Consider the following 25,544-nt stretch of genomic DNA (forward strand, 5'->3'; position numbering starts at 1 on the left):
GGTCATTTTAGCTCTAAATTAATTCTCTCTGCTTGTCCAGGTAGTATGCCTGGGGTTTGTATCACACAAACTTGGAATAAGATCAGGCCAGTATCACTATCCCCTTATATTGTTAAGTCCAATTTTAGATGTGTTTTTGCAACACCTGTTGCTTCAGTACGTCAGAGATCTCATTTGCATACTTTTGTACTCCTTGTGAACAGCTCTTGTGTCTGCAAATATTGATGAACGTTTCATCATACAAATAATATGGGTTTTTTTGTAAAGAAAGAATAAATAAGACCTATGGAACGGTGCGACTTCACATTTAATGTACATGTTTATTAAATCATTACAATATGAGACATCTGGACATCTATGAATCGTACACTTCACAAGTATGCAAATCTGTATACAGCAACGTGACAACATGTATTAGAACTCTTTACTCCTCCTATAACTAACACACTCTACATCATAATATATTAAACTAACTATACGTCTTTATTTTAAATACAGATTGTATAGGCATTATAATACAGCTTGTTGTTCGGATATTAAACTTTATTATATACACACAAATATAGGCTACATAGAACAACAGAAGTCTTAACTTTTTTATTCTATTTATAAAAATATCAAAAATGCAGCACCTTGAAGTGTATACATTTGGACTGGAGTAATATCTACAAACATACACAGAAATATTCACAATATTACAATTAATTCAAATCCTGCCTTATAAAACTGTTTCACAAATACAAATCTTATCTCTCCCCTCTTCCTTCCCTGAGCAGCTCTTTTTCCACAGCTCCTCTCTCTCTTATTTGTTTGGCTTCCTTCTCTGCGGCCTCGGCTTTCCTCTTCTCCTCTCGCTCTGTCTCCATCAGCCACGGCCCTCCCAGGTAGCTCAGGATCTCCTCCGGGCTTCCCCTGTGCTTGGGCTGAGGGTGGAGCAGCTCCTTGAGAAGAGCCATCACCAGTGGGCTGAGGCCCTCGAACTGAGAAGGGGGAGGGTTGTCTCTGTGGTTCTCCTTCATGATTGTGTAACTGTCTTGGTTCTCATTACAACTCCAATCAAGGTGTCTCGTCTTCTCCTCCTTTTCAGCCTCACGGTCAAACCACTCCTTGTACCTGCGGTAGAGGCGGTCATCGTGCGTGCTCTCCTCCCAGGGGAAGCAGCCGGTGAGCAGGCAGTAGACGAGCATGCCGAGGGCCCAGCTGTCAATGCTGGGCTCCACCGTTATCCAGATGTCTTCCACCTCCTCTTCGTTCCCCTCACTCTGCCTCCTTTCCATCTCCTTCTCAGCCTCCTTGGCACATTCCACCTCAGGCGTGCAGAAGGGCGACTCGTACCACACAGCTCTGACGGTGGAGCCGATGGCCCGGGCGAGGCCGAAGTCGCCCAGCTTGACCCAGCGGCAGGAGCTGTCACACAGGAAGATGTTCTCAGGTTTGATGTCACGGTGGACGAAGCCCAGCGAGTGGAGGTGTGTGACAGCACCGCTCAGTTGAGACATCACCCTCTGGACGCAGTCCTCATCCACCCCGACCTGAAAGACGGGTCAGGATCAGCACAAAAAGTTTTATGTTTTACAACATTTTAGAGAGGACAAAGCATAAAGAGGGCAACAGCAAAGACCTGCGTCACCAAAATGATAAGTGACGCTCTTGGAAATCCCTGCTTTGCTCCAAGTGCTCGCTCTTCATTCAATGAACGCAGAGTGTGAGTAATCTTATCAGTGCTCTATTGTGTTACTGGCAATGACATAAACACAGACGTAGGTGAGCTAGTAGCTCTTATCAAGCACGTCTCATGTTTTTGCTGACAGAGTTCAAAATGACTGGATCAGCAGTAAAACGTCCTGTGGAAAAGCTGAATTGTCATCTTAGCACAGTATCCTGGACTTTTGCAGCATTAAATGTGCATCAGATTTGTTTTATCATGCAGATGTCCGTCTAAGATCGGACTACTTCAAACTGCATGAATCAGTTTTACTTCCAGGATTAGTTTTCACAGACGTGTTGATTGTGATTTTGACTATAAGTTCATAAAGCAAACCATCTCCTGCTTCATGTTTTCTTCAGTGCGACAGAAATCTTTCCGCTGACATATTTGGTCTGGGTCAGCAGTTTGACACATGCCTTGATCAAAGCTTCTTCATGCTTATAAAACATTTTAACCGGCCATATACATGCGGGCCCGACAGTAAGATCGCGTTTCACGCCACACATCAGCCAAACTGACCTCAGACACTATAACACTGTAGAGGTCGCCATATAGGCCAGCCTGCTGGGCAAAGACATAGTAGGAGGGTGTGGAGAAGAAGATGCCAAGAGCCCGTGTCAGAGACGGATGGGTGCAGTAAGAAAGGGAGAGATTGTATTCACGCAGGAAAGATGCAAGGGATGTAGACTGACGAGGGAAGAACTTCAGGGCCATTGGAGTTCCTGATAGGAGTGAAGATGAAAAGGTGATGTTGAATACGGCCGATCAGCTTGAGTAAAACAAACACAAGTCTTTCACCATTAACGGAATGTGAGGAGTGTCTATCACTGACACTGTGAACAAATATAACTTCTCCTTTGGGGCGACTTTGTTTCACTGCCTCACTCCAACTGGAGAAACTCTACCCCAGAGAATGTAGCGAAGCAGTTCATTACAGCACCAGACGTGCAAAAGGTTAAGTGAACACTATCAAAAGGCCGATCCGTCCTCACATTACTGCCGTGCTGACCCTACACAACATGTGTAGTTTCTTCGTTAGAAAGAAACACAAGCTTGGGCTGAATGTGCCACTGAGGAACCCTTTAAAATATTTCAGACTGGGCAGTGGGACTTTAAACGTCTTTATTAAAAAGACTAAGTTTGATTGGAAAATTTATGCTATGACAGACAGACTGAAATTGAGATGTACATGCTCTGACAATTCTGACCTTTAATTTCTTGTACTAACCTCTCTTCCTGTGCACTGCCAGCATGACCTTTCCATAAGATCCCTCTCCCAGGAGCTTTACCACCTGGAAGTGTTCGGATACCTTCAGACTGGACATGGACTGTGCCGACAGGAAACATAGCTCGTCGAGTTCCAGAGCTGCTGCAGCCTGGACACACATATATAGAAATCCATGTTCTGTCATTACATGATACTTACAAGCTGCATCGGTGTCACGAGGAATAAGAACAACATCGTAGCCAACACCTGTCGATGTTAATGACAGATAACTTCACAGAATGAAGTCAGAATCTCTGGCTGCACATTCTGATGTGTTACCTGAACCAGCAAAATGACAACACCTCTCAACTTCAGGTCGCGCAACAGTGCTGCGTCATACGTCTTTTCTGAAAGTTAACTGATTTCCCTTCTTGCATACACCTATTAACATGTCACGAAACTTGTGAGATAGCAGAAATCATTTGGCAGAACTTAGTGGAACATGTTGCGTCATGTCATTTTTTCCTGCTGATCTGGTTTGATCTCCCTGGACTTATAGATGGGATGAAGTCCAGTCTTCTGCATGAGGTTTCATGGGGGCGTTGGGAACATTTGCCATTTACTGTCTGTCCCCATCATTGACCTCTGTTTACTGAAGTCGCACCCATGATGGCTTCTTTTGAAGTAAACCTTCCCTCCACATACTACTGTAAACTACGAAGAATGTGAACAGCTAAGGCGCACGGCTTAACACGCAACGTAAAGAGATCACGGGGGGTTAACATGTGTTTTGACCTTCCGCAAGTTGTGTAATGGAGCTGAGTGGGCATTTTAAATTACTCCTCGTTTTTCCCTTGTTTGTTTAGGTTATTATTGTATTATCATTATTTTGACAGTTCTAGTTTTAGGTCGGTATGATTAATCATGATCACTGAACTCTTCCAATCATTTACAAGTCCTTGATGTGATGAGATCAAATGGTTTAAGACGTCTCAAGTTTAGAAATCAGATCGATCTTGGTTATACGCTGCAGCTCTGACGTGCAGCCACATTTCAGACTAAAGGTTTCCATCTGTCTCAGAGACCTGCCTGGCACAGATATTACAAGGACAGCTGTATTTTAAAGAGAGCCGATGATGGACTGTCAATGCCGCAATGATGAACGATGTTCTATTGGTACACCAGTGGGCTTCATTTTACGTCCCCCAACAACATTTTAGACCTTGAAAAAGTCCTCAGCACTCTGAGAAAACATTTGTGTTTGTCTGTGAGTTCAATGTGCCGCATAGAACCGCTAACAAGGCGAAAGAATGTCCGAGTCTTAAATACTTGTTTTTAAATCTCAGCTGGGCATCGTACACATAGTTGTTAACACACGTTATCACATTATAACATTCCTCAGCTCCTTTTCATTCCATGCCTGCAGGAGTGAAATTAATATGATTTATTACATCTGAAGAATTGTTTATTTTACCCACAAGTCACCGTGAGCAAAGTTATTTAGTGCATTTGCTGAATCAGGAACATTCATGTCCTTGTAAGATAAGGTGATTATTATTTAAGCCCTTACTTGTTTATGGCTTTTGGCATAAAGCTATTAGTGATATAATATTTTAATGCACCTCACACATTGCTAGCATCATTTGTAAACTTCGAAGTCCAGCAGATAAACATCTCAAGCTGAAAATCCCTTTAACGACCTGGTCTATTATGTCTCTGCAGCCTCAAGCGATTTTTGCAATAAAAAGTCACCGTTGCGTTCATGCAAATCCTGCATGTCATCTAATCGTATACTTGCAAAGACACACGTATACAATAAGATATGGAATCTTGACCTGTCAGCACATACACATGACTGCATTACAGAGTGTTTTTGGACAAGTTCGAATTAACTCTGTAGTTTAACATTGCATCTAAAGATTTTTTTTTGAGTGTGTGTGTGTGTGTGTGAATTAATACTGTCAGGAATTATGTGCAATACTCACTGTCATTTTCTGTTCAGTTCGATGATCCCTGCTCAGTTTGTCTCGGCTCTTTTCAGTGCAAAGTCTCTTTAAACTCCTCCCAGGTATTAGCTAGTGTAGCTGCCCTTCAGTGCTGGAGATCTACTGTATGTCTGCTGCTGGAGTGATGATTAAATTGTAAATGAAAGTGATATTTCTTTTTTGCCTTTGCTCCGTGGTTCCATGCAGTCACACAGCAGCTTTATAGAGGCTCACAGATGTTTACTGGAGACCTAGATATTGACTGTGTGCTTCTTCCCAGGAGGCACACACAAACCTCCCTGCCTCTGTTTTCCTGCTGTTGTGCCAACTCTCTCTCTCTCTCTCTCCCTCTCTCTCCGCCTCTTGCCTGCTATGGTGGCAAATACGTGCAAACCAGCTACGAGGCATTTCAAACTTCTCCCTCCCGCTCCCTGTGTGCCTCGTTCCTCCTTCACTGGGCAGCCCCCGTTAATCCACCGTTTCCAATCTGTCAGTCAGCCTGAGCACATTAACCCATCGCGCTCCCGTCTCCACTCTCCTCAGCTGTCACTCACTCTGTACCCACATGCGTCCCCCTCCCTTTCTTTCCATGTCTCCTTCTCACCTTCTCAGTCAGACCCCGTCAGTGAATTCCCCCCACAGTGTAGCATTCCTTTTTTAATCAACGGGTATGCGGGAATGATTGGAATAGGCCATCAAGCTGTATTTATAATCCTTGAATCTTACTGGATTACAGGGTACAGTTGTGAACTTAAATTACCCACATCACTGCCACTTCTTCCTTTTTTGTCCTTCAGTCTTGTCGATCTCTGCAGGAAGCACAGTTATACAGTTTGATATGGATCAAATCAGTTTAATTCACACATTGTATCCTCTAAGGCCGGGAGAAAATTCCCTGTCTTCTTGCTGTTCCACCTTCTTGTCATAAACTATGTCGGCTTTTATCTCCTTCCATGTGCATTTTATTGCCTATCATCACAGACTGACACAGCCAACAGCTGAAAGCTTGCCTAAAAGGACATAACTTCATTCTGTACTTTGTCTGTGCCAGATCTGATTCCGACATAGTGCCAGCTGCTGATCAGACCTCTCCTCGAGCTCCCATGGCTTCGACACCCTCCTTATCTTTCTGTCCACTCAGATAGTTTTCCCTCAGGACTGCATACTATAGAACTATTATTGCCACTGGCCCGATGGCTGTGCATTATGTAACATAAACACTGGCTGCTATCACAACGGCCGGTCTCTGCTTGGGTTACTAACACCACCGCTGTGTCGCAGCCGGTCATCACCAACATGCGCTTCCATGTTTGTGCTTGCGCAGTGGGGTTCTTTGGTGCCTGCTGTTACAACAAGATTTCTCACTCCCCCACCAAAACACAACTCTCAGCACTTTCACCAAGTTGATGCTGAAGAGACGCTTTCATTCACAAATACTGTGTGTCATACGCGGGTGATGATGCAGAGAAGTGCTTCCTCGTACTAATTGAGGACAGCTTTGCTAACGAGTTACATAATGTATAGCTTTGGTTACACTTCTATATGTTAAACTGCTTTGGACAGCTTAAAAAGGAAAGCATTTTCTGCTTACACCAGAGATGGTATCGTCTCCCAGCTCTTGAACTGGATTTACTATATTAGACTCCAACGTGATGCATGAACTGTGAAAACAAGTGATGACGGCAAGAACTTTTCTTTATCATTAATTACTGTAGCTATATTAGTAACAAAGGTGTGCGGGTGGAATCATGTCTCTCTGTATGTGTTGAGAGAATACTACAAAAAAAAAAAGATAAACACAAATTAAAAAGAAAAGCGGTTAGGGAACCGTGGGAACCTTGTAATGCACTTGTGTCACACTTGTGATATTTATAACAGACCTAAAGCCCACTCACAGTTATTGGGTACTTTTGTTAATGTAATAACAATTACAACAAAACACACTTCTGAATAAAATATAACAGAGGGGTAACTATGTTGGGAGGTTTCAAATACCTTGAGATGTGTAGTCATCATTGGTCAAAAGTCATTTATGTTTTATGTAGATTTCATTCTCATCTCGAGCAAAACTTAGGGGAAAAGGGAAAATAGAGCTCGGATTCAGTCTTGAAGAAATGTTACCTGGTGGATGAGGAGAAATTATGAATACAGTCGCTTTATTAAGACACAAATGCAGTGTAAAAGAAAATGTGCTAAAACACAACATTAAACTAAGTGTGCTTATGTTTTCTGCACTTTTCTGTACTTGCTCAAAATGACAACAGCTGAACATGTGGTGACGCGGGTGAGTGTGTGAAACAACTCAGTTGAGTGGCTGTAGAAACAGAAGCTAATGTAATGAATGTAATTTACTTCCACAAACCGATGACATAGACTATCATAGACCAGTAAAAGGAAACACATTCATTTATTCACTCACATTTAGATGTGATTTTGTGATTTGTTTGATATCTCCACTTTGTGAAAAGACTCTCTTCTGACAGACTTGGGGCGTCCATGGACGGAAAGGAACTACTGTATAAAGTTTCTCCATGACATAACAGTGGAGCAACACCTGTCCAAACAAAATTCTGTGCTTGTTATTCTTGTCAGCATTTCTTTTTAATCTTCCTAAGATTAGTATTTCTAAAGCAGAGCATTTACAATTATACGGCTTGCTTGAGTCACGCTGAAATGTTTCCTTCAGTTCCCTGCTCCCTGGAGAGAAGGCAGAGATAAAAGGATATAGAGATGTAGGATAAAAGGGGAACTTGTAACACACATGCATGCCATCTGTTCCTGTGTTGTTCTGATCTACGAGGCTTACCGTGTTTTATTTATGTTTCCACTGAGGGGCGAATCTCAATCATGCTGTTCTGGTTTTACTTGGTGCTAGAATTAGTTCAACGATGCCACTTTGTGGACATTGCGGGATATTGCATTACGGAGGAGAAACCACAGGCAGTGTTGGGGATTACATTACATGATTTATCAATGAAACGGAGGGTGTGACTTCTCTTGCTCACTTCCAGATGTCTCATTATGGCTTAAACTGCTGCAAATTATAGTTTAAAACCACTGAGGGAAGTCGTCATCATCTTTTGAACATCTGACAAGAGGGCTGTTTGATACAAGTGTCTGCATTAAGAAAAGAAAAACAAATAGTGTATATTTTTACTTTTCATGCAAAAAGTAAAACGAAGTTGTGTACAAGCTTGCCGATAAATGTTTTTTTTTTTTTATCACTGTTAGGTGGAACTGAAGCACCAACACATTATATTTATCTATGATAATTATGGTGACAGGGGTAGTGTTTGTTTTTGATTTGGGGGCATCATTCAAACAATGGATGTTTAGATTTAAAATGTGTCAGACAGACAGACAGCCATCTAGATAGATAGATAGATAGATAGATAGATAGATAGATAGATAGATAGATAGATAGATAGATAGATGCGACAGCATGAGGCAAGATCCACCTTGGATGACGTTTTGCTCACTATTGTACAGAATTATCTATGAACATATTTACAAAAATGGGTTCATAGATAATTCTGTACATTTGCTTACACTATTTTGTATTTTATATTACTAAATAATACTTATTATTTTAATCTTATTTTATTTAATCTTTCCTTTTTCTTTCCTGTTTCTTACATGTGCAACTAATGACCTAGTAATTTCCCTTGTTAATCATTAAAACCTAAGTCTAAGTCATGTGTTTCTCGAACAGAGGTAGTGTTTATGTTTACCTCTCATAGATGTGCAGAACAAATGTAGAACTGAAAGAAGAAAAAAAAAAACGTTTCAAAAATCACAAGAGCGCACAAAAGAGGATGTGAGTTCTTCACGAGTTCTTCCTTCATGAAACAAATATCACCCGTAGTTAGAGAATAGGGCCGAGCCACCGTCTGCAAATACGCGGCCTTTTCTATTTTACGGGACACTTTTGTAAAGAACAATAACGATATGTGCATCTTTTTTATTGTTAATTTCGTCTAAAAACAACGTTAATTAATTATTCATGAGTCTTCTCCTACCATGACAGGAAAACAAAGCTACAGGGGGTGCGGTCTTTCCTGTAGGCGAGCAGCGGCGGAAGCGGAAATTCGGCCATCTCCTCGTACATTCAAGCTACAGCAGGGTCGGTACACACTTAATTTGGATATTTACGTTGGCGTGTGGGCAGCATTTTTTCTGACATTTTGACTTTTGAATGTGTATATTCAACATTGTCCTGAAGCGGGACGGGTCCTTGGTGAAGAGTGTACAGACGAGCGGTCATGTTGTCTCCTGCGAACTAGCAGCTAGCTCGTTAGCCACCATTGCTGGCTGGCTGGCTAACCAGCCCTAGAAGAGGCAGAAGAAGAAGAAGCAGCAAGTGATTAGTTTTATCAGTCAAACTGGCAGGAAACCTTTACCTTTACATTAGGTCTGGGATTGTTCCGTGTTGTGACGGTGTTAACTCGTTGTATTTGTCGTTGGTTTGCTTACTAATTCATGTCTGGCTACAAGCTTCTCTTCCCCCCTGTGTATACTTTGCCCAGACTTAGGTGGGAATGCTAGAGTTGCTTTCTAAGTGGCTAATGTAAGCTAACGCTGCCAGGTGACAGCTACCATTAGTTTGCTCATTAGCCATTGGTCGCTTGCCTTTCTCGGACAGACGCTGTTACACACAAATGTTATTTTTTTCACTGCTGACTTCACACCTTAACTCCGCGCTGTGTGTAGCCGTCGCTGGTTGGGAGACTGGTACGTGAAGTGGCTGCTGGTTTCTGACATGTCTGTGTGACGGGGGGAGCTGCATTTGTCAGGCTGGCTTACGATTGTTAGCGTTATCTGTGTCTAACTGGGTGGGGGAAACTTCAACTGCATGCGAGTGATAGGAGACACAAGTTGTTTCAGGTTAACGTCAGCTCTTTGAATTGTTTGTAGACCTCATGGCTAGCTAAGTGTCTCTAAACTAAACTAGAATAGCTAGGTGTGTGTTGACTGATTTGGCAAGTGGACTTGTTGAGTTTAGACAAATTCAACAAGTCAGGTTGCTTTTTTGGATATATCACGACCTGTATGACTGTGAACTTTCACAGACATGTTGACTGATTTACCAACTTCAACAGGTCATCTAGTTAGTAGCGTGATCCCAGCTAGCCCTGTGTAATCTAAGTCTGATCTTTACGTGTCGTAAACCCTTGTAGAAAGTCAAAGTACGTGTCCTCCTCTCAGGTGTTTCATAGGTGCTCAATTTAAAGTAGTTAATGAAGCCTGCTGATTTCCTCAAGGTGCCCGAGACTGTGGCGATATCTGAGACCAGGAAAAGCGTGAGGTACAAAAGCCATGTCATGTCCCCGTTCATAGATTAGTTGGCGTGTCTGAACTTTGGTACTTCAGGAGTCTCTGAACTGACTTTTGCAATAGTTTCCTTATGTTTAGTTGCGCAACGTGCTCCCATTTATTGACTAGCCTGCGAATATATACACCCAGTATGTGTCAAGCTAATTTAAAACATTAAGAGTGTTCACAATCGGTGTGTCTTTTGTGTGGCGTGTTTGTCGCATTGTTGGTTATATAAAAGTCGACTCAGAAATCAAATAAGTGAATGTATCTAAATCTAGTTGTATAACAGTCATAGAACAGTCTATGTATGTTTTATCTTTTAGTTGTAACTTTCTTTTTACTGTCCTAACTTCTTTTAAATGATGGTAATTTTTTTTATTTCCTGTAACATGCTTATTGTAAAGGCCAGTACTATAGGTACTATGTTGTCGCCTCTGTCTGAGTACTGTGTACAGGAAGGAATAGAAAGAGCAGCTCTCTTTCCATTTGGAGGAAGATAATCATAGAGTGGGTGGATGGATTCATCACATTACATTATAAAGAAAGTAAGAAGCGGTGGCTGACCAGTGTGCTTTGAGATCATATTCGTTTGTTGAACATGCTCCAATAACATCTTATTGATGTGATGCATCTCCATTTCTATCTTCATTCAAAGGCAGAATAATGACAGGAAACAAGACACTTTAACTACTGAAGTTTTACAGACAGCAACATTAAGTCTGTACACGACTTTAAAGGAAAGTTTATTGCTCTCCTTTGTTGTTATGTGGCATGGGTTGATGTAGCATGAAGTTGTGTCTGGTGAGAAGACACAGTTTGTGACAGTGAAAGGATGCATCTGGTCAACAACAATAGGTTCATGCTGCCGTGTAAGTGATTAAAATGCAAACAATACTCTGTAAGTATTGAGGGAGCTAGTGTTGTGCCGTGGAATCATCCTCCGTATGTCATTAAACCCCCGGCAGGCAGGATGAGTCTGTGATGTGTATGTCTTAACCTGTCACTGGTGTCATCTAACAAAAATTATACTTTGAGCCAGAAAATGTTTTCACACAGTGTCATTTTACACTAAACCTGCTGTTGGCAAGTTATTGGGGCTTGATGTGTGTTCGTTCTCACGTTCTCTCTCCCGTTCGATTTTTTTTTTAACTTTAGAATTTCTTACTTTATGCTTATTTAAAATTTGAACTCCTTGTCTCATGACTCATTCCCTCTAAGGCCTCCTGATAGACATCCATGTTACATGAGTCCCAGATGATTGTTCGGACTGTTGGCGATGTAATGATAAGGGATATTATTACTTGGAGTATTATTGCCAGTACCTGGAAGTTAAAAAGATAAATGATATTAATAATTGGTAGCAGGGAACAAAAACTTAATTCCGGTTCAGAAATTCAATATTTACAGAACTTGTTCTGTTTTTTTTCATACAAAGGCCATTGTTGAGTTGATTCAGGAATCGGTCACATCAAATGTGTGAACCACAAGTCTCCTTCTAAAACAACCTATCTCATCTATACCTTCCTTTTTGCTCTATTTTTATACTGATAAAAATACTAATACTATTTTTATAGAAACAGTCTGGTTACGATCTACTGATCACGATTACTTTGATAAGTAGGATAAAGCTCATAATTAATATGTTGTATCGTTATCAGCCTTGTGTGGATCACAAACAGATCATATGATTGTTGTTGCTGAATATCTGCTTTGTCTTTATTTGTTCCAAATAGTTTCTTTGGAATCTGTCCCAGCATGAGTTTTAGCCTGTTTGTTGTTCTGTATCAGTAATCTCCAAGTTACAAAGCATTCATTTTTAACATTGCTCTCTACCTTGTCCCATAGTTTTCATCTCCCCACGCCTGTGCTTTTGGGACCCAATGTTGCCACGGGAAGAAACGGACAAACCGAGACACAGCACTCCATGAATGAGTGGCAGGCAAGATAGAGAAACGGGAAGATACAGAGAGGAGAGACCACTATTCTGCATCGTTTTTGTGTAACAGGTGTGCGCAAAGTTGTATTTCCTTTGTTCCCACTGAAGACAGATATGCAGTATGGATGCCACATTGTCACTGATTGTTCACCTCAAGGTCTTCCGTGCTTTCACTGAACCTCTTCAACCTGCACACCTCACCTCCAGTCACCCACTCTAAATCTTGCTTATTTCATATATTTGCACAAGGTGATTGGTAATGTATTAACAACACTTTACTCTCTTCCTCTCTGTCTTCTTTTCAGATTGCAACAGAACTTGACGGCCAGACCGTTGCCATGTCGACCTCATCGCTACGGCGACAAGTAAAGAACATCGTCCACAACTATTCAGAAGCTGAAATCAAGGTTGTGTTTCTTATACGGCTTTTCTTCTAGTCCTCTCTTTTTTTTCCACCCTCATTGTCTGTGTGTCCATGACTTATGTGCAACACGTGTATCTCTGCAGCACATGTGACATTAGTTTCTGATACTGTAAAACTTCTTTAAAGAACCTCCTGACTCTTTCCTCTTATAATATTGTGTATGAGGTAATCTAGTTATATCATGCATTCATTAGTTTGCCTCTCTGCAGCTTGTGTCCTGATTACGTTTGAACATTGTGAACCAAACTGTCATAAAGGGTTAACAATCCCCAATTATTCCTGCATCAGATCGTTGGAGTTGAGGTTAATCAAAGTGCATCCCTTGCTGTGTTGTTGTTGTTGTTGTTCAGGTTAGAGAGGCGACATCCAATGACCCATGGGGCCCCAGCAGCTCTCTCATGTCAGAGATTGCGGACCTGACCTACAATGTTGTGGCCTTCTCGGAAATCATGAGCATGGTGTGGAAGCGCCTCAATGATCACGGCAAGAACTGGAGACATGTCTACAAGGTTTGTGGGCATGTTGACACTGGGAATAACTGATTTGACAATGTATCCCTTCACTTAATATTTTGATACCTAATATACCGCACAAGTCAATACAGTACGTTATGTTCTCTTACTGGACTGTGGTCTGTTTTTTATTTAAATTTCACGACTTTGGACTGGAGTTTTTAGTTATCCTTTGACTTTTCACATTGTGATTTACACAACCGTCCTGCACTAAATCCCTCCTCACGCCTGTTATAATGTTTGGTTTATACTGAAACAGTGTATTTCAGTTGTACGTTCATTTTGGAGGATGTCGGACAGTTTATATTAAGTCACTCGTTTTCACTAGTGTACCTAATTAACGCACAAGTAAGGCTGTTTTGTAATTCCTCTCTTGCATAACTATTAGTGATGAATGTTGTGTATGGATGTCTTATTTTAAAGTGTCATATATTGACCCTGATATTTGAACCTCAGTGTTCAGAACTTGTTTACAGTGTGTAACTGGTTGTGTTTTTAACCTCCCCTAGGCTATGACTCTTATGGAGTACCTGATTAAGACGGGTTCAGAACGTGTTGCCCAACAGTGCCGAGAGAACATATACGCAGTCCAGACCCTCAAGGATTTCCAGTACATAGACAGGGACGGCAAAGACCAGGTACACAGACACTCCCACTGAGTAACCTAGAAACTTGAAGTGTTTAGATATTAAGGCTCACGTTTGTGGAATGTAGGCAATCTTTGTCAGTGTTGCTGACCTCCTTTGGAAGCTGTAAAAGTTAGTGATTGTCAATAACTAAACTGCGCTACGTCAATAACTGCATTCATCGGTGATAAATTACGTAATTATGCAATAGACACGTGTTTATGTAATACGCAACATTTGAAGCCTTTGAAGCACGGGTTTGCATCTTGAACTTTTATTTTTCCAGGGTGTAAATGTGCGAGAGAAAGCCAAGCAGCTGGTGACGCTGTTGAAAGATGAAGAGAGACTAAGAGAGGAGAGGATCCATGCCCTTAAAACCAAAGAGAAGATGGCACAGACCTCTAGTGGTGAGAGGGCTTTTTTTAAAAAAAAAAAAACAAAAAAACATTAGAGTCTAAGAAAGTGGAATTACAGTTTGAAAGCAGGCTACATGTCATCCATGCACATTTGTCTCCTCTGCAGCCTCCTCAGCCCCCTCAGCGCCCAGCCTTGGGGGCAGCCTATCACTGGGCTCACATTCTGGGGGGGCAGACCCTGAGCAGGCTTGGCCACAGAGCACTGGAGAAGAGGACCTGCAGCTCCAGCTGGCTTTGGCCATGAGTAAAGAGGAGGCAGAGCAGGTAATACAAGACAGCCCCCTGAGGCCAGCGTAGGCAAGAAACTGGGCTCATTACATCGGCGACATGTGCAGTTTAAATCTAATGCAGCACGCGCAGGAATATCGGACATTATTTACTACATACACCTAGCTTTGCTCTTACCATTTAACCCCTGGCCTCCCCCAGACTAACGAGGACCCTCTGGAGGATGCAGAGCTGCGCTATGCGCTCACACTCAGCAAAGAGATCCACCAAAAGGTCAGGGGCAGAGAGTGTGTCCAGATGACTGTAAAGCCAGTCATCAACAATCTGTCTTTCTGTCAATTGGAATTTCTCAAACATATATTAAGTATTTATCAATCAAGAAAATTAATTGATGCTCTTATTTGTTGTGTGGCATTTCCCTCAAGATTCAAATTTGCATCACACTTCATTAATTCTGCTGAGATAATTCAGTTTTTTTGTGCGCTCATAAAAAGTGTGAGAGGTGTTTTTCAAATCCTCTAAAAAACAATGTGTAAAAACAATAGTGAGCACCCAAAGAATTGATCAGCGGTAATTCAATTTTAGAATTTGCATGACATTAATAAATTCATACCATAATTGACTTAATCTAAGACTGAGTGGATTGTAAGTATTGATTCTTCCTTCCTCCCTGTTGTCCCGATAGCATGCGTTCTTTTAATAGTCTCTTCTCCTTACGTGTGGAACCTTTCTCCTGTTGTTGTAACTTCCTTGTACCATGTTGACTGAGTGCAAATCTTATTTGCCTGCTGCATTCAGGTGGTTACAATCCTGCACTTAATGTACTACTTGTATGCTTTAGTCTTGTGCAGGCTCTTTATTGTTGCCAGGTGACACCGGAGACGGCCTGTTTCCTTGTGGATTAGTTAGTGTTCTGCTATTGATAGTAGTTCTTCTAATGCCGTGGTTTTAAAGGTGACTTTATACCAGGTTGCCTTGAATCGGTGTCCAAAATTCATGCTAATGTGTTGTGCTCCAGGTAGGCTAAACGCTAAACCTGTTGAAAGCAGCCAGCAGTTGTGGCAGCGCAGCAGCAGCATGTGTTAGTAATCACACCAACCACCCCTTCTTTCCTAGACTGCTGCGTCCGCTGCAACAATCTACAGTTTTCAAGTTCAGTTCAGGTCACCACGTGACCGCTTACAAGCTTGTTGACAACACTTCTCCTGATTTACACAGGTGCCGTGTGATTTTTGGGACTGTCGGTTGGTGTTGACTAAATCCTGAATAAAGTTTGGGTTTGCAGTGTTCGCAACCAAACAATTCAGACTTCTTTTAAAATCGTGAACCGAACCAAAAGCTGTTTACAACCTGATTGCTGACATCTGTGTGTGCGTGTGTGTGCGTTTGTGATTGGCAGGAGGAGCGGCTGCGCAGAGGGGATGACCTAAGACTTCAGATGGCCATTGAGGAGAGCAAGAGGGAGAAAGCTAAACCAGAAGAGGTGTGTTATTCAACGTGTAGACGTGTATCTCTCATGTTTATGGCACTTTGTCCTTACGTATGCGTTTCGTAATGGTATGTGTGTTCTCTCAGAGCAAAACCAGTTCTGTATTTGAGCTTTGTCCCAGCTGTTTGTTTGTTAGGCCCAAATTAAAAATATAGTCATTAAAACGTTTCAAATATTAGTCATAGTAGTGATATTATCATGGACAACCTGATCAACACAATAGTGACACAACGTTGGTAGGGTAAATATTACCTTAGCTACATCTATTCCTTTGTATAGCCCGTTTGTTTTGCAGGTCCATCCATCTAAATATAAATCGTCCGTAGCTCATTAGATGTGTCAGAATTCCAGCTCTGTGCTTGTATTGCAAAGTGTTGTTGGTGTGAAGTTTCATGAATTCCCCTGTACCGCATCACATGTACCCAAAGCGTGCTACAACTGTAGGAACGTTGATCCACAATGTTCTCTGGTGCAGAGCGCTCTGATGGAGCTCAGCGCTGTGGACCCCTGGGGGGCCCCTGCTGCTGCCGCCGCCGCCCCTGTGGGCTCCGCTGGTCCCTCACCTCCGCCCACAGTCGCTGCCCCTGCTGCTGCTGCTGCTGCCGCCGCCGCCGCCTCAGGCCCATGGGGCACAGCCCCGACAGATCCATGGGGGGTGGCGTCACCCACATCACCCACAAGCTCTGACCCCTGGGGCGGGGGAGCCCCCACCACTATAGCCGCTCCTCCGGACCCCTGGGGAGAGACGTCCAACAAAGTGAACAATGTTGATCCTTGGGGAAGTTCAGGTGAGCGGCCACAGTGCGTGATCACGTATCATCTCTGTAGACAATAAGGTGGGTGGGACTGTCCTCACAGCTGAGTGTTTAAAGAAGAACTGTGTCTCCGTCTGCGGATGAAAGGGGATGTGAACACCTCAACCTTTACTCCTCTTCGCTCCGCGGTTCCATTTCCTGTCTTCATTACGGTCCTGTTACAGTTTGTGTCATGTCTCCATGCCGCCTTTCTTCTCCTCCACTTACATGCTTTCGGTTTGTAATGTGGAAAGCAAGCATGCTAAATTCATTCTCCATTTCTGTCTAAATCAGGCATTTTATCCTCTTGTTTCTACTCAGGACTGACTGTGGCTGAGTCTCAACCAGAGCTCTCTCTTCTCTTGCCCTTACTTGCCGTTACTACATATTATCTCTCCTTTACCTCTACTGAACTCCAGATGCTGAATAGGTTAAAGTAATGTGGCAGACGGCTACAGGTATCTGTTCTCACCTGTCCACACTTGTACAGTTACTAACAGTGGAGAGGTTAAGGAGAGAAATGCCACCGTTGGAACCCAGCCCAGCTTCCTGCTCCCTCCTATTTGTGTACCTGTAAGGTGTTGTGTTAACCCTCCCCTTCCCCTGCGTCTCCTCCCCTCCCCTATAGCTGTGACCCCCCCCAGTGCTGACCCCTGGGGCCCCTCAGTTCCACCCAGCACTTCCTCTTCAGGGGGCCCAGTTGACCCCTGGGCAAGTGACGGGCCTGTCCCTGCCTCTGACCCTATCAGCTCCGACATCTGGAGTGGCACCGCCACACACACTAACGGCACAGGTACATTCACACTGTGAGCTACATGAACTCTCAAACACTGAGGTACCGGTACACACCTTTAAAGGGCTGTTCATATGTTACATTAGTAATTTTCAATTGCATGCACGCAACAGTCGTCTCGTCTTACATTTCATTGTCTTCTAATATGTGTTGGTATCCGGTTCCAAATAGTTTTACATTATTATGAAAGGGCCTCGCTGTGTCCTGTGTCTGACTTTCCGCGTTTCATTCTCACAGGAGATCCAGAGCGGCGAGGGTCTTCAGCAACAGGCTGCGACAGCGCAGGCTCACCGGTGCCCTTCGACCTGTCCTCTCTCGGTTCTTCACTTCCTGTTCGTAAGACTCCGGAGTCATTCCTCGGCCCCAACGCAGCCCTGGTGGATCTCGATTCCCTGGTGTCATCCAAACCCAAACCCAAACAGCCGCCACCTCCTTCCATCTCTTCCTCTTCAGCACACAACCCCTTCCTTCAGAACACAGGTCAGAAGTTTAGAAGTTCAGATTTATTTCTCCGGTTTCCTGTTTATTCGATATTACGACACAGCGCTCTTGAACACTCGATTCTGATTGGTCAGTCGCCAATGTTCAGTGGTGATTATTTCTCGAAAGACACGGCTGCCCCTGGCAACCAACAGCAGCCAACGTATATATACGTCATATATTTGGAGAGGACAAAACACTGGATGGAGGACATGTTATTCTTAATGACTGAAGAATGACATGTCCCCAGCAATGAATAAGAAAACAAAACAGAACGGGTAAGAGAGGTGAAAAAGCACAAGCAACTGGACGAAGGGGACAGGCACGGAGAAAACACTAAGAAGAACACAACATGGGCCATGATGAATGTGTTGAGATACTGGTTAGAGAGAAGAAAATGGCAACAGATTCTGAACAGAAACAAATAATAAATTGATTATCAACACAGCTGCTGGTTAATTATTTTGGTTAACAAATTGGTAAATTGTTTCACGTCCAATTTGTTAAATTATTTGTATTTTAGCTTCACTGTTGACATAATTTACAGATAAAAAAATGTAATGTAAAAAGTAAATCAGTTCAATCTTCAAGCAAATGTGCTGAAGATGTGACGTTTGTGCGTTTTGTGTGTTTCGTGTCCCAGGTTCATCTCCTGCTCCTGGCATGGCAGTCACTCCAGGCAGTACCATTTCCAGTAGGGGGGTTTCTCCAACGCCTGCGTCCTCCAACCCTTTCGGCGTGGCCCCTCCTATGACCTCCATCTCACCTCAGCCCTCATCGCTCGGCCTGAGCGGCCTTCGCACCAGTCCTGTGCCTCCCAACCCCATGCTGGGCATGATGCAGCCAGGAATGGGAATGGGGCCAATGAGTGTGGGTATGGGGGCTCCGGGGATGGGCATGGGCATGATGCAGGCGAGTCCCATGGGCATGCCCTACGGCGGCCTCTCGCCCATGGCGCCTCCGGGGTCGGCTCTGCTGGGGCCCGGAGTTGCGCCACCTCCTCAGCTGATTTTGGGTGGGCCCACTGGAACGGGAGGAGTGATGGGGGCGGGGGGATCCGTGGGAGGCGGAGGAACGACGGGAGCAAGCACCAATCCATTTCTTCTTTGAGGAAGTGTCACCACTACTTTGCTCACCTTTCAGCCTCCTCTGTCGTACCTGCTGCCCCCTTCATTCATCCTCCCTCGATACGATTTGTGTCCAAAAAGAAAAAATGTCTACATCTCTATATTTAAAGAAAAAAACAAAGTTTTGTTTATCTCTTCCTTTGAAAGCATTATTTCATTTCAGAATCACTTTCCACATTTAGTTGCTTTCATTTCAGTAGGGGTTATTTTTGGGATGGGAAATAGAGATCTATTTATTTTGTTTTAATCCAGTTCTGTTCTGTATCGTACTTCATATGTGTTTTTTTTTTTTTTTTTGTTTTTTTTTCAGTCCTGTCTTGAAATGAAGGTAAGTCTGTGAGAGCAGGATATTTCAGTAGTGTCCCTCTGTTCTAATATTACTGCACTGAGAGAGATGGAGGGAGGGGTGACATAGCCACTAACAAACTGAGCAGATCAAACTGTCGTCCCGGCCTCTTCCTCGATCACCCTCCAGGACGAAGACAAACGCTGAATCACTGAAATGAAACGAGTGCATGAAGGATCATTTTTAATGGACTCCAGACAGAGATACGGACTGAAAAACCTGCATTAACATTTCAGGCACAATGTGGTCAAATTGTCTCAATAATTTCACTTTTAATTTAATTTAATGTTAAATGTAATTTATTTTTTCCCAGTTTCCGGGGACGAATAAACAAGGAAAACCACGTGATGATGCCATTTCAAATCAAATGCTTATTTTTCTTTTTTTTTTTCCTTTCTTTCTGATTATTGTAGAAAACTAAAGAGCTCTGACACCTGTGGTCTGATGACGGAAAAATGTCTGTTGAATCTGTGTGTTTGCAGCAGTGTGTGAATGAGAACACAAATGCTCATTTGTGAGTATGCAAGTATGCAATAGTGCAAATGCCTGTTTCTGTGTATATGTTGTAGTATCTGTCTCCATTTTTCCCTATGTCCGATCTCATTTCAGTGGCTCAGAAAGGAAGACGCGACATCCATTATTTTTGGTTTTGCAAATCAGTCTCTTGTATCAATAATATGTAATGTTGGGATCTCAGTTGAGGTATTATAAGGGTCACATTTCATTTCTGCCGATCTTATTTCACAACCGTCTTTTTAATCAGAAGCCGTTTTTCTTCCTGATCACACATTTCATACGGGATTCCTGGCTTGCAGGTGTCCCACAGCAACACTGTCCTTGTGTTTCATCCCTCTTTCCTACGGAGAGGGAGAGCTACTGATGCTTCTTAAACAAACAAAAAAAAAGACAATTATTTCAGTGAATGAAAGGAGAAAAAACAGGGACTTGACAACATGCTCCATGCTGTTCTTTTTAATTAAGTTTGATGAATTTATTGTTATTTTATATCAACAAGAAAAAAATATCTTTTATCGGGTAAGGTTGAATTTTGTGTGGTGTTGACTGTGAACATTCACATTTGAAAAGTAAAATGGAAAAAAAATCAAAAGAAATTTATGAAATAAAACAAAAACACAGGATTTGTGTTTGAGGTTTTTTTCATGCTTCCTCTGAAGTAAATGCTCTCATACTGTATATGCATTTTTATTTTCTAACGTGCAATAATGTGACAATAATAAACAGACACTTTATTTTCTTTGGTGAACATGTTTATAAAGTTTACAATCCGACAGCCTGCCATTTACCTACATAAGACAAGCTGAACAAACGACTACAGCATACGAATTTGAGCAACAGTGGAGAAAGTCATTTTAAGTTTGAAATATATTGTATATAATTCAGTCACGTCTGACGAACTTGTTCCCAGAATTAACATTTGCAACCGTGAGGCAGCCTCCGCAAAGACTTAGCAAACAGCCACGCACATGTCTCGTTTTTGTAATTGTTGCTCCGTGCAAATGGCGAGGGTCAAACGAGCAGAGAGTCCCAGTCAAAGTCGTCCTGGATCTCCTCGCTGTTGCTGTGTAGACTCTTCAGTGGGGGACGCTGTGGGGGTGTCATTGAATGAGGCTGAATCCCAGCTGAGACAGAAAAGAGAAGCAGGCACTTAGTAGAAGGAAGTGAAAGAATAGTAAAAAGTTATTTTTTTTTGCTCGAACTTCCTTGCAACACTAGACTGCTGCTGCCGTTGTGGAAACACTGAATCCTCATCGAATGAGTTTCCGATCAGTGTAATAACTCCTTTTATTTATCATAGCTTGCAGATTTTTAAGATTTTGTGTGTAATGGACATAATCCATTGATTGTATTCTGCATTTTTATACAGAGCAAACTTTGACAGATAACCGCTGGAGTGGTATGGTTCAGACCGCTGAGACCTGATGCTGCCTCGAGTATCTTTTACATATTTCATCCCAAACAAATCTGGAAGGCTCTGTTCATTTATCTCTAATGACTGTGAAAATAAAAGATTAGGTTTCACATCAGAAACATGCGAACATATTCTTTACTGGTGAAATAAGTTGTAAATGTAAATGAGGAAACAACTTTTGAACGTGACGTCCCGCTCTCACCAGCTGTGTTGGCGGGCTGCGGTAGCTGTGGCCTGTGGAGACCCGGTCCCTGCATGTGCAGAGCCCTCCGAGGCGGCTGCGCTCCGTTGGTGGGGGGAGCTATGGGAGAGTAGGGAAGGGGCGAGGGGTGAGTGAGGCTGGAGAGGGTAGGGGGTGGGTTGGAGGCGAATGTTGATACTTGTAGGTGGTGAGGTGCGCCGAGGGCTAGCGGGGAGTTATTCCCAGAGGTGATCATGCCTTTCTGAGTGAAGAAGCGGTTCAGAGAGTCACAGAGGGAGGTGAAGAGCGTCGGGTCCAGGGCCCAGTCGCAGAGCTCCGCCTGGCGCATGCTCTCCAGCAGGTCTGCAAACAGAAGACGACCGTTCAAAGGTGGGCACCTCCGGGCATGAGTGTGAACAGTCTGTCTTAAACATTTAAATATTTAAAAAATACAACAAAACTTTTCCTGAAAAAAATGTACTATCTCATCAAACAAAATCAATGGCTATCTATTTTATTATCTACTTATTAATTAATAATAAATGTTTCAGTGGTGAACAAAAGACAATCATTGTAAAGTGTCACTTCATCCAAACAACATTTTTTTTTTCTAATTTCTTGTTTATTAAGTTCATTTCAGGCAGCGATTTTATTTTTCATTACCATACTAGCCGACTAAATAAACACCTTTTACCTCATGTTCATTAGTCAAGTACTATGAGCACACTGTTGACTGAACCTCCGCGGGTAAAACCCAGAGTACTCCCACAATACACAATTCACATTTTCATGTGTGATTTGGGTGAAGTGAGCCTTTAAACAAGACTGTGGTGAAGAGCACAGACCTGGGTGACCAGAGAGGTCTATGTTTGCCCAGTCTAGATTGCTGGCAATGCGGAAACTCTCCTTCAGAGAATCTGGATTACTGAGCCAGTCAGGTGGCACCGCTACAGTGGAAGGGAGGAAGGCAGCTTTAGATGGCAGTGAACTTTTTAAAAAATGTTTTACAATCCTGGTATTGAATTCAAGCATCTCTGAGTTGACAAGGTGACGCTAGACTCACTGTACTGTGAAATCCGCTCCGTGTCGGGAGGATGTGCAGCTGGTACGGATGGCGCAGCTGTTGCAGGTGGCGCAGACAGTGCAGATGGTGCACGCGGCGCGTGTGGGACAGACAGCGCGGGAGAAGGATGAGGAGACATTGGTAGCAGAGTTGGAGTGTGGAGAGGGGTAGTGTCATTACTCGGGACAAAAAGGGGAGCAACATCCGCTGGAAAGGGGGGAAAAAAACATTTACAGTTTAACATAACAGTACACATTTATATGTGAACTGTTACTGCAGTAACACGCATATACACCTCATACTTACACTGTGAGCCTCCCCGCTCTCGCATTGTCTTGAAGAGGGACTTGAAAGAGGCGTACAAGTCTGGCAAGTTGAGCTCGTCGAAGGTGAAACGCATTGGAAGATCGGCCGAGGTGTTGAGTGAAACGGCAGGAGGGGCGGCAACGGATGAAGGGGCAGCTGACACGGAAGAGTGATGTGGCCCTGACACGGTGCAGACGGGCGCCGGCGTCGAGTTGGGAGGGCAGGAGAAGGCAGGGACAGACATAGGGCCTGGACCGGCCGGAAAGGTCAATGCAGCACCGGAGTAAGGTGGGGCAGCCGGGGAAGAGGTGGACATGCTGGCAGCGGACAGAGGGGGCACAGAAGCAGCGGGGATGGAGAAGGTGGAGCCGCTCGGGTGGGGAGGAGGGAAAGAGTTGATGGATGACATGGGCGGAGCGACAGACGGGAGCCCGGCGGACAGAGGGACGGATGGGTGAGAGACCGGGAGGCTGGACAAGGAGTGTGGCATGTAGGGTGACGGTTGCTGTGGAGGAAAAACATAACATATTACACGAGGCTCTGTTTGTTTGAGGCATGGGGAGGAAGGGGGGAAGGCGACTCTACCTTGCATGGGGGAGGGGACAGGGACACAGACTGGGGGGACTGCTGCTGGATGGCTCCAAGTGGTTCTGGGTTCAGAAGCGTGAGGTCTGTATGAGCTGCTGGTTGAGGTTGATGTGGGGAGGGCCTTCTCTCAACTTGTGTCTCCGGTATATGAGGGACCTGTAGCAACACGGAGGAAGACGGTTTAAATTCTCGTAGGACAGAATTTAACATACTCGGGTTTGGTTCACGCAAATTACAAAATGAGCCAATTGTGCAGGTCTCCCTTATGTCAAAACAGATGCATCATAGAATAGACATGGGTCTTCTGAGGGTGTTGTTAGTGGGGGTCTAATGGGTTGACAGGAGGAATCTATGTGGATCATTCCACGGACACTTGATCAGTTTGGGATCTAGTGGATTTGGAGGCCAGGTCAACACCTTGTGCTGTTTTTCATGTTTTTTTTAGTTGTTCCTAGGTCGTTATTGTGTGTGTGTGCCTGTGTCAGGCTGCATCCCGCTGGGGATCATTGCATGCCATTGCTGTGGGTTTGGGTGCTACGTGTCTAAGTAACATCCACATGAATACCAGGTCCAAACGTTTTCCAGCAGACCATCAAATTGTCTCAAGGTGGTCGATGTTATTCACTTACTCTGTCAGTGGTTTTAATGTTGTGGCTGATCGGTGTGCGCATTTGACAGTTTGACAGTCAAGGGCTGTTGAATGATGAATGAGTGATAAAACAACGTACTTCCTCCCGCTCCTCTTCCTCTTCCTCCTCAGGATAGGGACGTTTAGGTGCTCTCATTTGATTCCCCTCTGAAGGTCCATCCATCGTCCAATACGAGCCCTGAAAATGTAGCAAGCTCCTAGTTTGTTACTCCTTAAAACACGTATTTGTCCATCTCAGAACATAAGAACGTTGTTATATAAAAAGTAGCTCACCTTGCCAGGGTCGTTCTGTGGTCGAGGAACTTTCCTGAAGCATTTGTTGAGTGACAGATTGTGCCGAATGGAGTTCTGGGGAGAATGAAATGAGTCAGTCCTGCAGCAGCCACTGGTGATAATCATGCTAACACATGCTAACTACTGTAGTAACGTGTACACTGATGGTGTGTTGTGTTAGGAGAGTAGGGCTTGCCTTCCATCCGCGGCCTGCTCGGCTGTAGTAGGGGAAAGTGTCACTGATCCAGGTGTAGATGTCATTTAAACTCAACTTCCTCTCAGGTGCAGCCGCTATCGCCATGGCAATGAGAGTGGCGTAGCTGTGGGGGGGTTTCCCTTTACAGTTAGAAGGGGATGGGTCCGGCACTGAGGGTAGGAAGTCTCCTCTCTCCCTCCCCCTGTCTTTCTTCTTGTCCCTCTCCACTCCTCCTCCTCTCTCCCTCCCAGAGCGGAGGCTGCTGATTCCCAGCTGAGGCAGCCAGTCAATACTAGTGAGACTAGAGTCCAAGTCGGAGGACATTGTGTCTCTTCTTCTCTGTCCACGGGCTGTAGTATCAGAAGAGTAAGCACTGGGTCAACACGTCCTTTCACTTTACGTTTACTCGGCACATTGTGCAGACACACGAACGGCGAGCGGTCTCACAGCAGACTCCCTGTGCCTGTCATGTAACAGAGCCAGACGCTCTGTGCTCGTACTTCCAGCCAGCGTCAAACACAAACCAGTAAGTTTAGACACAAGACAAGTTGTGCTGCTCTGGAAACTTTCCACTCACGAACACATGACATGAATGTGCCTACATACACAATTTAGGCAATTTCCCGCTCCAGTTAATGTTTTCTTAGGAAGAAGAGTGACTTGCTTACCTCTCTGTGGTTACTCGAGGCCCAAGGCCTTAAAAGTGTTAATATTTTATGTTGTCATGAGTTGTGTACAACTGCTGACAAACCGCGGTCCGTCCTGCCCTTCAGACGTCTCTCTTCAGCACGTTGATCCCCACAAAGCGTCCAATCATACCTCGGTTTGTCAAAGTTTGTCTAACTTTGGAGAAATATACACAGAAACTTATCGGAGAGCTTCCTTTTTCTCTCCTCCCTCTCCCTCTCTCCTTCCCCTCCCTTTCTGACTTTACCAGAATGACATCACTCACTCCACCCCCTCTGTGACAA

The 25,544-nt window shown here is 43.7% G+C and overlaps 3 protein-coding genes across 11 annotated transcripts; 1 reads left to right on the forward strand and 2 right to left on the reverse strand.

Moving 5' to 3' along the window:
* Window positions 1-288: 288 nt before the first annotated feature.
* Window positions 289-5,355, reverse strand: sbk3 (SH3 domain binding kinase family, member 3). The gene is made up of 4 exons (XM_047597763.1): window positions 4,901-5,355; window positions 2,937-3,084; window positions 2,228-2,430; window positions 289-1,532 (listed from the first exon to the last, which is right to left on the reverse strand). The coding sequence occupies exons 1-4, from the start codon at window positions 4,904-4,906 to the stop codon at window positions 747-749; spliced, it is 1,143 nt and encodes a 380-aa protein (XP_047453719.1). The 5' UTR covers window positions 4,907-5,355; the 3' UTR covers window positions 289-746.
* A 3,553-nt stretch (window positions 5,356-8,908) lies between these two features.
* On the forward strand, window positions 8,909-20,526 carry epn1a (epsin 1a). Of its 8 annotated transcripts, none has more exons than XM_047598305.1 (13): window positions 8,909-9,023; window positions 12,062-12,222; window positions 12,458-12,559; window positions 12,927-13,085; window positions 13,598-13,726; window positions 14,001-14,121; window positions 14,237-14,394; window positions 14,560-14,631; window positions 15,758-15,841; window positions 16,323-16,635; window positions 17,270-17,434; window positions 17,672-17,914; window positions 18,558-20,526. In XM_047598305.1, the coding sequence occupies exons 3-13, from the start codon at window positions 12,491-12,493 to the stop codon at window positions 19,022-19,024; spliced, it is 1,980 nt and encodes a 659-aa protein (XP_047454261.1). In that variant the 5' UTR covers window positions 8,909-9,023; window positions 12,062-12,222; window positions 12,458-12,490; the 3' UTR covers window positions 19,025-20,526. The 8 variants fall into 8 exon arrangements, with proteins under 8 accessions (XP_047454261.1, XP_047454268.1, XP_047454267.1 ...); XM_047598306.1 differs by lacking the exon at window positions 8,909-9,023 and adding an exon at window positions 9,046-9,311; XM_047598309.1 differs by lacking the exon at window positions 8,909-9,023 and adding an exon at window positions 9,046-9,260.
* foxj2 (forkhead box J2) lies at window positions 19,352-25,495 on the reverse strand. 2 transcript variants are annotated; one of them, XM_047598315.1, is made up of 11 exons: window positions 25,242-25,495; window positions 24,574-24,923; window positions 24,378-24,452; window positions 24,184-24,282; window positions 23,453-23,611; window positions 22,868-23,372; window positions 22,562-22,768; window positions 22,344-22,445; window positions 21,757-21,861; window positions 21,520-21,618; window positions 19,352-21,027 (listed from the first exon to the last, which is right to left on the reverse strand). In XM_047598315.1, exons 2-11 carry the CDS (start codon window positions 24,895-24,897, stop codon window positions 20,915-20,917), a joined length of 1,788 nt encoding a protein of 595 aa, XP_047454271.1. In that variant the 5' UTR covers window positions 24,898-24,923; window positions 25,242-25,495; the 3' UTR covers window positions 19,352-20,914. The 2 variants fall into 2 exon arrangements, with proteins under 2 accessions (XP_047454271.1, XP_047454269.1); XM_047598313.1 differs by having other exon boundaries at window positions 21,520-21,861.
* Between the last annotated feature and the right edge of the window lie 49 nt (window positions 25,496-25,544).

The sequence above is a fragment of the Mugil cephalus genome, chromosome 11, assembly GCF_022458985.1.
Source record: "Mugil cephalus isolate CIBA_MC_2020 chromosome 11, CIBA_Mcephalus_1.1, whole genome shotgun sequence".
NCBI classification, from domain to species: Eukaryota; Metazoa; Chordata; class Actinopteri; order Mugiliformes; family Mugilidae; genus Mugil; species Mugil cephalus.